Source organism: Pipistrellus kuhlii, unplaced genomic scaffold (assembly GCF_014108245.1).
Source record: "Pipistrellus kuhlii isolate mPipKuh1 unplaced genomic scaffold, mPipKuh1.p scaffold_m20_p_2, whole genome shotgun sequence".
In the NCBI taxonomy this organism is placed as follows: Eukaryota; Metazoa; Chordata; class Mammalia; order Chiroptera; family Vespertilionidae; genus Pipistrellus; species Pipistrellus kuhlii.
Genome location: NW_023425515.1, coordinates 151,749,420 through 151,764,024, shown reverse-complemented (window position 1 = coordinate 151,764,024; position 14,605 = coordinate 151,749,420). Strand labels below are relative to the sequence as shown.

General features: G+C 47.2%; 1 protein-coding gene across 2 annotated transcripts in view; it reads left to right on the top strand.

Annotated features, from left to right (window-relative positions):
* Positions 1–1,333: 1,333 nt before the first annotated feature.
* Positions 1,334–14,605, top strand: part of AK4 (adenylate kinase 4) — a 60,989-nt gene continuing 47,717 nt past the window's right edge. Inside the window, exons 1-2 of one of the 2 annotated variants that reach the window (XM_045584502.1) lie at positions 1,334–1,349; positions 1,857–2,133. In XM_045584502.1, the coding sequence (XP_045440458.1) occupies positions 1,989–2,133 (145 nt within the window). In that variant the 5' untranslated portion in view covers positions 1,334–1,349; positions 1,857–1,988. Of the gene's footprint in view, positions 1,350–1,459; positions 1,558–1,856; positions 2,134–14,605 lie in introns of those variants that run through there. The other variant, XM_036443856.2, reaches the window with a different exon arrangement.

The window sequence follows — 14,605 nt, the reverse complement described above, 5'->3', positions numbered from 1 at the left end:
TGCCTCAGCTCCTCTTTGTTCCAGGTGAAGGGGCTCAGCTGAGGTCTACAGCAGCTTTGATACGTTAGAGAGAATTAATGCTGCCCTGGACTGGTCGTTCTTGTGTGCTCCCAGGTAGCCAGGCGCTAGGTGCCGCCTGGCTGTAGGTATGTGTGGAGAATAAGGGCTGCCAGGGGCAGGAAGAATAGGTGCTAGGCTCTTCCCCCACCCCAATCTCCCAATAGCCAGCTCTCCAGGAACCTATAGGAGGCTCCTCTCTACACTCCCTCCCCATCTGTGCGCCATGGTTGGTGGCTCAGAACCTTGCAATAGAGTCTCAAAGGCAGGAAGCCTGTGGAAGCAGGGAGGGACGAGAAGGGGAGCTGGTGGAATGCAAATGTATATAGAAGGCACCTGTTTTTCTCTGCCGGCTATTTTTACTTTATCCTGAAGGGACCATAATACCAGCGGTGGGGAAATAATAGAAATTCATTTGCACTTTAGCAATATCTCTGGCAGCTGTGAGGATGGATTGACAGAAGCCAGAGACCAATGGGCAGGCCGTTAGCACACTAGTCCCAGCGGGCAATGAAGGCTGTGTGGGGTGGGAGCTGATTTAAGATGCTATGGATCTGGATAGGCATGGGGAGGAGCGGAGAAGAGGGAGAAGATAGCACCCATTTGGACTTGATTAGTTGTAAGTATAGTGTCAATAGCTGGGCCCTGAAGTCCTGGAATCAGATTCCAATAGGATCCTGAGCGCAGGTGAGTGCTGGCCCCACCTCTTTCCTCCTGCCCCGAAGCCTTTGGCTTTGGAATCAGGCAGACGAGGGTTCAAAACACCCGCCGGAATGTGGCTTCCAGGAGAGCGAAATTCCGTCTCTGGTTTCAGCCTGTGTCTGGCACACAGTAGGCGCTCCATAAACGTTTGTTGAATGAATCCACGAATGAAAAATGAACGGCCACACGCCAGGCCTCCTTTCCCTCACCTGTGCATACCTGACCAGGCAAGGTCCTTGCCTAAGGAAAGCACCTGGCCCCACCTCGACGCATCGTCGGCCGCTCAACAAGTTGTGTTATTTCCCCTCCACAGTAGGTCGCGCGCCTGGACGACCCCAAGAGCGCTTTCTGTCTCTCGTGTCTTCCCACCTCCCTTCGCCCCTGAAGCCCCTCCTGGGTCTTGGGGAGCACGTGGGCCGGGAAGGCGGGGTGGCGGCGCTGTGGGCAGGGGAGCGAAGCCGGGCTCCCGGGCTTACGTGAGGCGCGGGCCCTGCGCGGACGCCGGGACCGGAGTGGGGGCGGCGGGCGGAGGCAGCCCCGCCCGGTGGGCTCCGGGCTGCGAGCGGTGGGGGCGCCGCGTCCCGGCCGTGGTGTGTGTCTCTGTGGCTGCTCCGGGCGGAGAGGCGCCGGCTCCGGCTCCGCGCGGCGGGGAGCGCATCCGTCCACCCGCGGCGGAGGCGGGCGCAGCGGCCACCGCGACTCCCGGGGATGTGACAGCCGCGGGGAGGGCTGGGGCGCCGGCTGAACGCCGCCCACGTGCGAGGACCCGGGCAAGGGGCTCAGCGCCCAGGCCGCCCGGTACGAGGGGCGACGGGGGAGAGGATGTGGGACTGGCTGGAGGGGGCCGGGCTGCCTGGCCCCTAACTCGGATGCGGGGTGGGGAGCGAGATGGAGGGATCGAGGTGGGGCTGCTCCGGCCCACCTCGGAGCCCCCAAGGCTGAGGGATGGTGCCTGGGGCGGGGACCGGGGACTTCTCCCGGCTCCCGGCTTGGGGCGCGGAGGGCGGGGAGGTGCGGCGTGGCGCCTCACTCCGCCTTCCAGCCGCCCCGCCGCGGGCTGGAGGGAGGGGCTGCCTTATAACTCTCCTTCCCCGCAGGGCGGCCGCCCAGTCCCCCGCGAGCGGAGCCGAGCGTGTCCGGAGCCGCCGGCGCAGGAGAAGCAAAGTTCCCGGTGCGTCCCCGAGGCCGCCGTCCGGCCTGCGCGCGGCTGTCCGCTCCCCGCGGAGGCGATGGCTTCCAAACTCCTGCGCGCCGTCATCCTCGGGCCGCCCGGCTCCGGCAAGGGCACCGTGTGCCAGCGCATCGCCCAGAACTTCGGCCTGCAGCATCTCTCCAGCGGCCGCTTCTTGCGGGAGAACATCAAAGCCAAAACCGGTGAGGGAGGGAGGGAGGGAGGTTCGGGGGACAAGGGGCTGGGTTGAGCCCAAGCGGGGTAGGCTTAGGCCGGGGAGGCTACACGGCTGATCGGAGGGGGGTTGGGGCTCCCCGGGCCCCGGGCGCCCTACCCCCGCCCGCGTGTGGTCGCGCAGCCTCCTACGTGCCGGGCCGCATGCAGCCGGTGGCCCGCGGCGGTGCGCCCGGGGAGAAGGCCGGCGCCCGCGGGGAGGCGGGTGGGCGGCGCGCGCCGCTGCTCCGCGCCCGGGCTCCTCCCGCCTTGGGGAGAAGCCGGGAACCACCGAGCTGTGGGAGCCGACAACGCCAAGCTCCTTCTCTGGCCCCGATCCCTTAAGGCAAAGCCGACCCCACTCCCCGGCGCCTCGCGTGGACCCGGGAGCCCACTCCGCTGGCCCGGGCCCCCGCGCCCCGCCGCGCGCCGCCCACCTGTGGGAGTCCGCCGTGCGCGCTGGGAACCTGTGGCGCCGCGGTGCCCGGAGCCGCGCGCTGTGCCAGCCCCTCCGTGTGGCCTCAGGTCTCCGGGCAGAGCCCAGGGTGGCTCTGAAAGGCCTGTCTGTTCCGTGGCCATTTGCTAAGGTAAATTCTCACCACAAGCTCCCCCCCTTCTCCAAGCCTGGGCCTGGCCGCGAGGAGACTAGATCTGATACATTGCATATTGAATCCAAGCCTGGGCCTGGCCATGAGAAGACTAGATCTGATACATTACACATTGAATCCAGTTTGCAAAGAGCTGGCTTTTCTGAGAATGCCTCCCGTGGCTAGCGTGATGATTTGGGGGATAAAGATCGCCTGATCTCCCAGGCTTTCAGGACAGCCCTCCTCCTTTTCTTTCCACCCCACCTTCACACGAGTTAATTAACTGGCATTGAAAGGCGAGAGGTAGCTGTTGTGCTGCCAGCGAGGTATGTAACCCTCCTGGGATGCAGATGCTTATAATTAGCAACTTCTTTATGAAAAGTTATTGCAAATGGGATACTTGACAATCGCTTCTCTTCCCCAATGTCCAAGGTGGTTATTATCCAGGGGTCTTTTTTATTTTGTTTTATTGATTTCAGAGAAAAAGGGAGAGGGAGATAGAAACATCAGTGATGAGAATTATTCATTGATCAGCTGTCAACTGCACGCCCCCTACTGGGGATCGAGCCCTCAACCTGGGCTTGTACCCTTGACCAGAAGTGAAGCCGGGACCCTTCAGCCCGCAGGGTCTACCCACTGAGCAAAACATTATCCAGGGATCTTGATTACCGAAGCATATAGTAGTTTGCAAAGTTAGGAATTAACCTATCTCAAAGACAGAGTTTATTATATCAAGCTGGTAGTATTTTCAAGAATACTCCCGTTCCCTCCCCGCCAACCTCCCCTCCCCTATCCATCCCTTGAAAGGAAGAGCCCTGGTTACACCTGAAATTTTCTCAGGGAGGTATAGTTACTTAAATTAGGTCTATTTTAATTTTAATACCACATTCAAATGCATCCTATTTCAGAGTTTGGGGTAGTTCTTTCTGTTTTGGGGGAGAGGAGTGTGAGAGGGAAGGCTGGCTTTCAAGGGTTTTGTGATGAGGTCCCTTGTCCATGGTAGGTAGATGAAGGCATAGTGAGGGGAGGAAATGCTAGAGTGGGACTGAGCCCATTTCTTAGCTTTCTCTATATCTGACATTGACTATAATAGTTTCCTTCTGGCATGAAGCACTTCACACCTTTCCTCCTGGGGCTGGTTTATAGGCTTTTTTCCTAACCCTTTTCTTATTTATTTATTTATAAAATGTTTTCAGTAATTTTTTATTTTTTTATTTATATATTTTATTGACTTTTTACAGAGAGGAAGGGAGAGGGATAGATAGCTAGAAACATCAATGAGAGAGAATCATCGACCAGCTGCCTCCTGCACACCCCCTACGGGGGTGTGCCCGCAACCAATGTACATGCCCTCGACCGGAATCGAACCTGGGACCCTTCAGTCTGCAGACCGATGCTCTATCCACTGAGCCAAACCGGTTTCGGCTGTTTTCAGTAATTTTTTAGAGAGGAAGGGAGAGGGTAAGAGAGACATCAGTTGGCTGCCTCCCCTTCCCCCCACACCAAGAATCAATCCGGTGACCTATTGGTGCACGGGCTAGTGCTGAACCAACTGAGACACACCAGCCAGGGCTCTTTCCATTTTTAAAGAAAATGTGATGGGAAAGGGCACATTTCTTTTTTTTTTTTTTTTTTTTTTTTTTTTTTAATAAGTTTTTATTGTTCATATTATTACAAATGTTCCTTTTTCCCCCCCCCCCCACCATTGCTCTCCTCCACCAGGTTCCCACCCCACCCTCTGCCCTTTCCCCTCTCCCCATTGTCCTCATCCATAGGTGCACAGTTTATGTTCAGTCTCTTCCCACGCCCCCCTCTCCCCTTTTCCCCAAGAATCGTCAGTTCACTCCCCTTCCATACCTCTGATTCTATTATATTCAACAGTTAATATTGTTCATCAGATTTTTTTTTAATTTCCTTGGTTTTTAGATTCACTTGTTGATAGTTACGTATTTGTTGTTCATAATTTTTATCTTTGTTTACCTTCTCTTCTGAAAGAACCCCCTTCAGCAATTCATATAATTCTGGTTTGGCGGTGATGAACTCCATTAGCTTTTTTTTATTAGTGAAGCTCTTTATCTGGCCTTCGATTCTGAGTGATAGCTTTGCTGGGTAGATTATTTTTGGCTGTAGGTTCTCACTATTCATCACCTTGAATATTTCTTGCCATTCCCTTCTGGCCTGCATGGTTTCTGTTGAGAAGTCAGCTGACAATCGTATAGGTGCTCCTTTATAGGTTACTACCTTCTTTGCTCTTGCTTCTTTTAATATTCTCTCTTTGTCTTTTGCTCTTGGAATTTTAATAATGATGTGTCTCGGTGTGGTCCTCTTTGGATTCCTTTTGTTTGGAGTTCTGTGCACTTCCTGGACTTGTAAGTCTAATTCTTTCACCAGATGGGGGAAGTTTTCTATCACTATTTCTTTCAGTATGTTTTCGATATCTTGCTCTCTCTCATCTTCTGGGACCCCCATAATTCTGATGTTGGTTCGCTTGAAGTTGTCCCAGAGGTTTCTTACATTATCTTCAATTTTCTGGATTCTCTTGCCTTCTAGCTTCTGTGGAGGAGTGTCTTCTGGCTCTTTATGTTCCAAATCTTTGACTTGAATCTTGCGATCTTCCCTTCTGTTTTTAGGACTCTGTAAAATATTTTTTATTTCAGACAATGTATTCTTTATTTCTTGTTGACTCCTTATTAATTCTAGTTGATCTCTTTTCATATCCTCATAGGCCTTATCCATCTTTTCTAGGAAATTCTTGAAAAACCTTGTAAGCGTAGATTTGAACTCTATATCCAGACGCTTTTTGTCCTCCATTTCTTTCATTTGTGATCTCTTTTGTTGTCTCATTTCGCAGTTACAGATGGGACGGGGTTTCAGGGTGGAGCCTGCAGCTTTGGCTTCTGTCAGCCCCGCCCTATGCGGGTCCTTCAGTGCTCGCTGCCGGCGCCTCTGAGAGAAAGGTGCCCTCGATTTTCGCCTGCTGCCAAACAGTCTATGCTCTCCCCCAATGAGCCCGGAACTGGGGTTCAGTTCAGTTGGAAGTGGAGTTGGAGGTGGCGTTCAGAGCAGTCTGGAGCCCCAGTCTCCTTCCCGTCAGGGCAATCCCGTGGCACAGCCGACCGTCCCTTCTCTGTGCGCAGTGTGCACACCGCTGGGACCTCCTTTCGCCACTTCCCCGGGGTTCTGCCTTACAGCCCGGCTCCCTATGGATGAGCCTGAGTCCCCGGGGTCTGGCTTAAAACTGGGGATCAGAGCAGTCGGGGGCCCAGCACAGTCGGAGTTTTATCTCCTTTCCGCTAGGGAACGCCCGCCAGGCACTCGGCCTCCCTCCTCTCCGGCTCTGTCCTCTCTGCGCGCCGCGTCTCCGCGTCTCCGTACCTTGGCTTTTCCAGCTCCTCCGCACCTCCTTCTGGTTTTCTCCTTGCTTCTCGCTGTAGAATTTCCAGTCAGTCAACCTTCCTGTAGTTCTGGGCAATGTCCTTTTTATATTTTAGTTGTATTTTATTGAAATTGTTGTGTGCGGCTGCGGCTAGGTGTTCACCTGGGCGCAGCCATCTTGGATCTTTTTTTTTGAAAGGGCACATTTCTGCTCTTAGAGGTTTTGAAAAATTTCCACTTGCTCTTTTCCTTATTCTCATTTGCTTCTTCATCTAACTTTCCTTTTCTCTGAATTTTAAATTTCAGTTGTTATTCTCTTTCAAATACTTTTCCCTCCCCCGTTTCTCCTTGGAATAAGAAGTGACTATGAAATGTTTAGATTACCTTTCCTTTTTTTTCTCTTGGGAATCAAATAATTTTTGCATGAACCCTTTTAGAGAAGAAAAATAAAGGACAGCAATTTGTAAAGTGGCTTATTTCTAGTAGATTTGGACACTGTTTTTGGATTATATTTCTCAGAAGGTCTAAGAGTCTTACTGCCTAGTAAATAAAACATTCCACAGTATTTATTTTTTTGTTACCTGCTGTTTTCTTTTAGCTCATTTCCTGGTAGAGAAGCACAACAACCCCTGAGTATGTACCCCCTTTATAGTTGAATGTTTGAAGGAGATGATGAAACAACAAAACCCCAGGAAATCAAACCTTGGGAGGAATTTGAATTGGAAAGGAGCTTGGCCATCTGCTCCGGCTTCCATTAGGGCACATCCCTGTCCACATGGCTCTCTGGCAGCCTCTGCCTGGTGAAAAGCTGCTCCTTCAGGGAAGAGCTGCTCTTTGCTTCTGGGAAACCTTCCTTCCTCCACCTACCCTGGCAGAATTGGCCTCTTTTCTGCACATATCTTGGTTCGGTTGCTGAGGTCACAGTTATAACAAAGTGCAACCTGTGCCAGTGTTTCATCCTATAGATACTTACTGAATACCTGCTATGTGTCAAACAGTGGTCTAGTGTTACCGGGGAGAAGAGGAGATAAGGATGAAATAGGACAACCAGTAGGTCTGGGCTGCCTGTCACTACTTGAGCCAATTAAGCAGAAGCAGAGTTGACTCATACATGGCATTTATTCCAATAATGCTGGCAGTATGGGAGAGCAGCAGGTCATCCCCCAAAATCTGTGCATCCCTCCTCGGTGAAGCAGACAAAAGAAATAAGAATGGTTATGCAAAATGGCTATTACTGGCAATGTGGGCTGGGGCAGGACTTGATTGGGCTACAAGGTTGTTAATATATAATAATAGGAGAATGGACTTCATTCCAAGTTTGACTTCCAGGGCCCAGGGGCATACAACCCCAGGTTAGAATGTACTTTCTTTTATTAGAACAATCAAGGTTAACAGCAAGATTTCTTATGTCTGTAGCTAGTCCCCAATATTTTATTTCTGCCCCTAACAAGGAGACTTTGGTTCTTGTCTTCCTGAAGGAAAGATTTCAATCAAGAGACAAAGTGTAGAAAAGTAAGCAAGAATTTATTGACCACAGCAAAAACATACTTAGGAGAATGAGACAAGGAGGAGCATAGGAGAAGCAGCAGGAGAGCCTAGGTTGGGCTGCTTAGCTCACCAGGAAGTCAGAACAGGGAACCTTGGAGACAAGGTTCAGGGAGTTAGTCTGGGATAAGTTGTCTCTCCCCATTGCTCCCCTGGTTGTAAGCCTCATGGGGTCCCTTAGAGATTAGGAGATACGTTTTTATTTCCAGGATTTATTTTATTTGGGGATTTAGGGGAAGGCTTAGAGTGAGTTAATAGAATACATTATTGATTTCAGGGAGAGGGAGAGAGATAGAAACCTCAGTGATGAGAGAGAATCACTGATTAGCTGCCTGTTGTCTCTCTGAGTAGGGTGATTTAAGCTATTTACCCTCTGGTTGGGGAAAAGTGCAAACCACTTATTCTTTTTCTTAAAAAATATATTTTTATTGATTTCAGAGAGGAAGGGAAAGGGAAAGATAGAAACATCAATGATGAGAGAGAATCTTTGATCAGCAGCCTCCTGCACATCCCCTATTGGGGATTGAGCCTACAATCTGAGCGTGTGCCCCTGACTAGAATCAAATATAGGACCTTTCAGTCCATAGCCTGAAGCTCTATCCATTGAGCCAAACAACTAGGGCTCATTTATTCTTAAGTATCCTTGGTTTAGGGAAGATAGGAATTAATAGGTGGCTGCAAACTGCTCTTTAACACTTTCTTAGTTTTCCTATTCCACTTGTCCTGGAATTTTACTAGCTTCTTGCTATTCTATGGCACCAGGTTCTGGGGGCTATAGCAATATTTGAGATGATTTTGTGCCCCTTGTCCTTTCTACTTTCACCATGTTTCAGTTCCCACTGGTAGAGGGATTTGCAAGCAAACAAACATAAAAGAGTTCAACAATGGGTCAGGAATTCTATGGACACTTTCCTCAGAAGGAGTCAAACAGCCACCAGCTAGCAAATCAATTCTGTTAATTAGCTCCGATTATTGGTAAAAGTTTGTACTTGCTATTTTGAGGGAGAAAATTTTTTCTTCTATCCTTTGTTAGAACATAGAATTGGCTTTATTAAGTACTAGAGGCCTGGCACATGGACTTATGCATGAGTGGGGTCCTGCCGCCTACCCTGAAGGGGCCCATCAGGCTGGGCCAGCCAGGGATTGGGGTCGGTTGATTGGCAGGCCCTATCTCCTGGTTGAACTTCTGGTAGAAATCCCTGTGGAGGGGACAATTTGCATATTAGCTTTTTAATATATAGGATTCATGAAGGGGCAATATCCCATCTAGCAACCAGAAGGGCATTCAGAAGGATTGGCTAAGGGAGCCATTAACAAAAGAAAACAGATTACTTTATCTTTTCTTTGGAAGGGATTGGGGATGGGGATCATGGAAAGGGTTTTCATCATGTACATTGTTTTTTATTTCTATATTAGAGGCCCAGTGCATGGCATTTGTAGGGTCCCTAGCTGCTGCCAGCTGCCTGTCGGTGCCTTTTTTCTGTGTTGACCCCTGGTCATAGCAAGTAATCGGACACCCAAAGGGACACTTTGCATATTAGGCTTTTATATATATATAAATATATTGGCCTTTATTTAAATAAAAAAATTATCTTCCAATTACAGTTGACATGCAATATTCTATTAGTTTCAGGTGTGCAACCCAGTGATTAGACAGTCATATATCTTGCGAACTGATCACCCCATAAGTTCAGTACCTATCTAATACCATACATAGTTGTTGCAATGTTACTGACTGTATTGCCTATGCTGTACTTTATATCTCCATGACTTTTTTTTTTTTTTAACATTTATTATTGATTTCAGAGAGCAAGGGAGAGAAGAAAAAGAGATAGAAACATCAATGATAAGAGGGAATCATTGATCCCGCCTCCTGCATGCCCCTTACTGGGTATCGAGTCTACAACCCGGGCATGTACCCTTCAGTCTGCAGGCTGATGGCCTATCCACTGAATCAAACCAGTCAGGGCTCCGTGACTTTTTTATAATTGAGGCTAGAAGCCCACTGCCTGAAAATTCATGCACTGTAGGAGGCGAGAACAACATGTGTCTGACCTGTGTGCTCAGACCAAACCTAGGTTATGTAAATATGCTTTACAAAGGCTATCTTCTATTTATTTTTCAGAGCTCCTCACATGTCTGTTCTTTTTAAAATATATTTTATTTATTTCAGAGAGGAAGGGAGAGAGGGATAGAAACATCAATGATGAGAGAGAATCATTGATCAGCTGCCTCCTGTGTGCCCCACACTGGGGATTGAACCACAACCTGAGCATGTGCCCTGTGACTGGTAACCGAACTGTGACCTCCTGGTTCATAGGTTGACACTCAAACACTGAGCACACATGCTGGCTGGGCTTATGTCTGCTGTTCTTAAAATTAATCAGCCTAAAATAATATCCCAAAGAGTCATATTTTGGTGTGACAAACTCTGCTTCCCTTCACTGTAGACTTGAGATTAGCCTTGTTAGCTGTCACATATTAGCTTTGCCTCATCTGCCTGGAGCTATGCAGGCTGAGACTTATCAAATACCTTACTTGAAGACTCACCCCAAATTTTTGGCTCACTGCATAAGTAAATAGAAAAGGGAGTTCTCTTAGATTGACAGGAGCTGGGCCCTCAGTCATAAGGAATATTAACGTGTGTGTGTGTGTGTATAGGATTGTTGTATGAGTGCATGTGCACACATGGACTCAGTTCCATTAACACTTTTTATGTGTAGTGAGAGCTTCCTTCATTCAGTGATGGTTGACTGGAACCTTCCTCTGAAGGATGTGAGAATCCTGTGCTAAGATTTGTACAAATAGTGGTGTATTGAAAATCACATTATCCTGGACTGGATCTATCTTAAGTGCAGGAAAGTTAGCGAATTTTTATTTGAAAGCATCCTGGATTTGGCTGAGGGAAAAGATGCTCAAGAGCAAGCCTGTTTCTGCTTTTACTTATTAGCTGCAGCTCTTGCTGGGGTTTGCAGATGGGACTAGCATTTTAAATTAGACTATGGTCTGAGTCTCTCTTCTCTGAAAAGATGACCTACTTCAGAGGGCTCAGGGTTGGGGGGTATTTTTAAAGGGTACTCATTAAATATAAGCGTGTCTTTCTGTGTAAGTGAAAACTTATATTTAAAAGATATATTGAAGGATAGAGAAGCTGTGTTAGACTCGAGAGACAGATTTTAACAATATACCTAAAACATATGGTTAGCCTTTGTGTACATCCTACAGGGTTCTTGGCTTATTATAGGATTTATAGAATAAGCTACTATATTCTATTTTTTTCCCTCCAGCTTGGTGAGAGCAGGGATGTAATCTATGCCAAGGAGTCTGACCAATTTTGAAGCATCTTGTCAGTCTGCAGGTCCACTCCACACCCCCTTACCTTCTGGTTCCTTTGAGAGTTTTCATATATTGTAGAGAACAATTTGTGACTTGAACGAATGGTTCCATGACAGTAGGTTTCAGCCACAGGAGCTGCTGAATCTTAGCATTCTTTCAGGGCTGTCATTTTTTAAAATATATTTTATTGAATTTTTATAGAGAGGAAGGTAGAGAGATAGAGAGCTAGAAACGTCAATGAGAGAGAAACATCGACCAGCTGCCTCTTCTTGCACACCCACTACCGGGGATGTGCCTGCAACCAACGTACATGTCCTTGACCGGAATCAAACCTGGGACCTTTCAGTCCGCAGACCGACGCTTCACCGCTGAGCCAAACCGGTTTCGGCAGGGCTGTCATTTTTTTAAAGTGGCTTTTTCTGAATAAAGCCATGCTTTTTAGAAGAATTAGTAAATGTGAAAATGGAAGTAATTGAAGAGGCAATAAAAATTATCCATAATACTAGTACCCTGACACCTGAAAATTGTTATTTTTTTTTTCTTTCCTGTGTCTTTGTTCCACTACCCCAAACAAACTAACTTGGGGTTATATTATTTGATAACATTTGCCCTCCCACTTAGATAGATGTAATTTTTAAAAAAAAGTATATTTTATTGCTTTTTTTACAGAGAGGAAGGGAGAGGGAGAGAGGGAAACATTGATGAAAGAGAAACATCAATCAGCTGCCTCCTGCACACTCCCTTGCTGGGGATGTGCCCGCAACCAAGGTACAGATTCAAACTTGGGACCAGAATCAAACCTGGGACCTTTCAGTCCACAGGCTAACACTCTATCCACTGAGCCAAACTGGTTAGGGCTTTGTCCAAAAAATTTTTTTAAATGGATTTTCTTTTATAAAAAGAAGGGAGAAGAAGAGAGGAACATCAATGAGAGTGAAACATTGATTCGTTGCTTTCTGCACAAATCTTCCCCTGCCCTCCTCCCACACTGGGATTGAGCCTGCAACCCAGGCATGTGCCATGACTGGGAATCATCTGGTGACCTCTTGGTACGTGGAATGATGCTCAACCAACTGAGCCACACTGGCCAGGACTTTTCTGTGTTTTTAAATCTTCTTAAAGCATTAAAAAAAAAATCCTCACCCAGGGATATGTTTTTTTTTTTTTTCTTTTTTTTTTAAAATATATTTTATTGATTTTTGTACAGAGAGAAAGGGAGATAGAGAGTTAGAAACATCAATGAGAGAGAGTCATGGATCAGCTGTCTCTTGCACATCCCCTACTGGGGATATGCCCGCAACCAAGGTACTTACCCTTGACCGGAATCGAACCCGGGGCCCTTCAGTCCCCAAGCCGACGCTCTATCCATTGAGCCAAACTGGTCCCGGCCCAGGGATATGTTTTTAACTGACTTTAGAGGGAGAGAGGAAGGGAGGGAGGCAGGAAGAGAGAGATGTGAGAGAGAAGCATTGATCAATTGTTGCCTCCCATACACATTCTGACTGAGGATCACACCTGCAACTTAGGTATATGCCTTGACCAGGAATCAGCCTACAACCTTTTGGTGTACAGGATGATATTCCAACCAATTGAGCCATATGGCCAGGGCTCTTCAAAAGCATTCTTAATTTCCATTATTCCATTTATTCAGCAGATATATTAAAATATATATATTTTATTGATTTTTTTACAGAGAGGAAGAGAGAGAAAGAGGGACAGAGAGCTAGAAACATCGATGAGAGAGAAACATCAATCAGCTGCTTCTTGCACATCCCCTACTGGGGATGTGCCCGCAACCAAGGTACATGTTCTTGACCGGAATCGAACCTGGGACCTTTCAGTCCACAGCCCGACGCTCTATCCACTGAGCCAAACCGGTTTCGGCTGTGTGCATATTATCTTTTAGTCCACACACAAATTTACAGAGCTCTTGTTACTATGTCACTTTGAAAATAAAAAAAATGGCCTCAGAGGTTGAGTTTCTTGCCGTAGGTCAAACAGCCAGTTGATAGAGAAGCTTGCATTCCAACTTGGGACTCTGTAGCTAGGGATAAAACTTCCCATGCTGCCATTCAGGTACTCCAATAACCAGTGAAATGTCCACTTCATGTCTCATACATGCCACTCTCGGACAGTGGACGGCAGGGAATTACTGTAGCCAGGTTATCCGCAGGTGCACAGAGGTTCAGCAGGTTCTTTAAGGGTAGGCTAGAGATACGTGGTTTGTTGTTGTTCTGTCCCCAAAACATTAAAAATCTAAAAAAGGAAACATCAGCTTCCTTCTCCCTCCCCCGAAAAGGACTATAAAAGGTCTAACAGAGAAACGGTATGTTATTGTGTGGAGGTAGAAGTTGCTTTTTATCATAACGGTGAGAGTTGTGGAATAATACCTGACTTTGGTATTTCATTAGTCAAGTGACAGGCCTTTCTGTGCCCACATTATGTGTAGGGAGCCATTGAAAAATAAAACATGGGCTCTCACCCACAAGACAATTATAATCTAAGGTTCAAGTTCTATGTTCTGTATTATGTTCTCATGAGTCATGGTGAGATATATGTGTGTGAGTGAAATGTTAAAATCATGGACCAGAAGGGGAGGGCATTGTCCAGATGTTACCTTTCTCCAGTAATGCCTTTCACACTCATCTCTTCAAGTCCCTTTTCCATTCATCACCTCCATGAGGCTTTTTCCACAGCTGTTGCAGCCTACATGTCATTTTGTTTTCTTTCTTTCTTTCTTTCTTTCTTTCTTTCTTTCTTTCTTTCTTTCTTTCTTTCTTTCTTTCTTTCTTTCAATATATGTTTTATTGATTTTTTTACAGAGAAGAAGAGAGAGGGATAAAGATTTAAAAACATCGATGAGCTGAGGCCGGTTTGGCTCAATGGATAGAGCGTCGGCTTGGGGACTGAAAGGTCCCGGGTTCGATTCCGGTCAAGGGCATGTATCTTGGTTGCGGGCACATCCCCAGTAGGGGGTGTGCAAGAGGCAGCTGATCGATGACTCTCTCTCATCGATGTTTCTAACTCTCTATCTCTCTCCCTTCCTCTCTGTAAAAATCAATAAAATATATTTAAAAAAATAAAAAAAATAAAAAAAATAAAAACATCGATGAGAGAATCATCGATGAGCTGCCTCTTGAACACCCCCTACTGGGGATGTGCCCGCAACCAAGGTACATGCCCTTGACCGGAATCGATCCCGGGACCTCTCAGTCTGCAGGCCGATGCTCTATCCACTGAGCCAAACCGATTTCAGCCATTTTCTTCTCTGACATTTCTTTTTATTACTAATCTGCACTTATAATATGGTATTCATCATCAGCTCCCTGTAAGATGATCTGTTTCATAGCTTTAGTTATAGTCTGTTGCCGTCTGAATAGGAAATCCATTAGTGGCAGATCAGTTCAACAAATTGTTTTAGCAGGAGGGAAGATGTGCTATATACAAGGGAAAATAATCAAGATAACCTTATCTTTCTTATGTCTTGGACCTTATATCTTGTGAAAGTACTACAAAGAAAACACAACAGTGCAATGCCGGATAGTGCCCAGAGCAGGCTGCTTTAGGCTGAGGAGTTGAGGAAGGTCTGAGCACTGAATGAGGGCAGGAGCCAGATGTG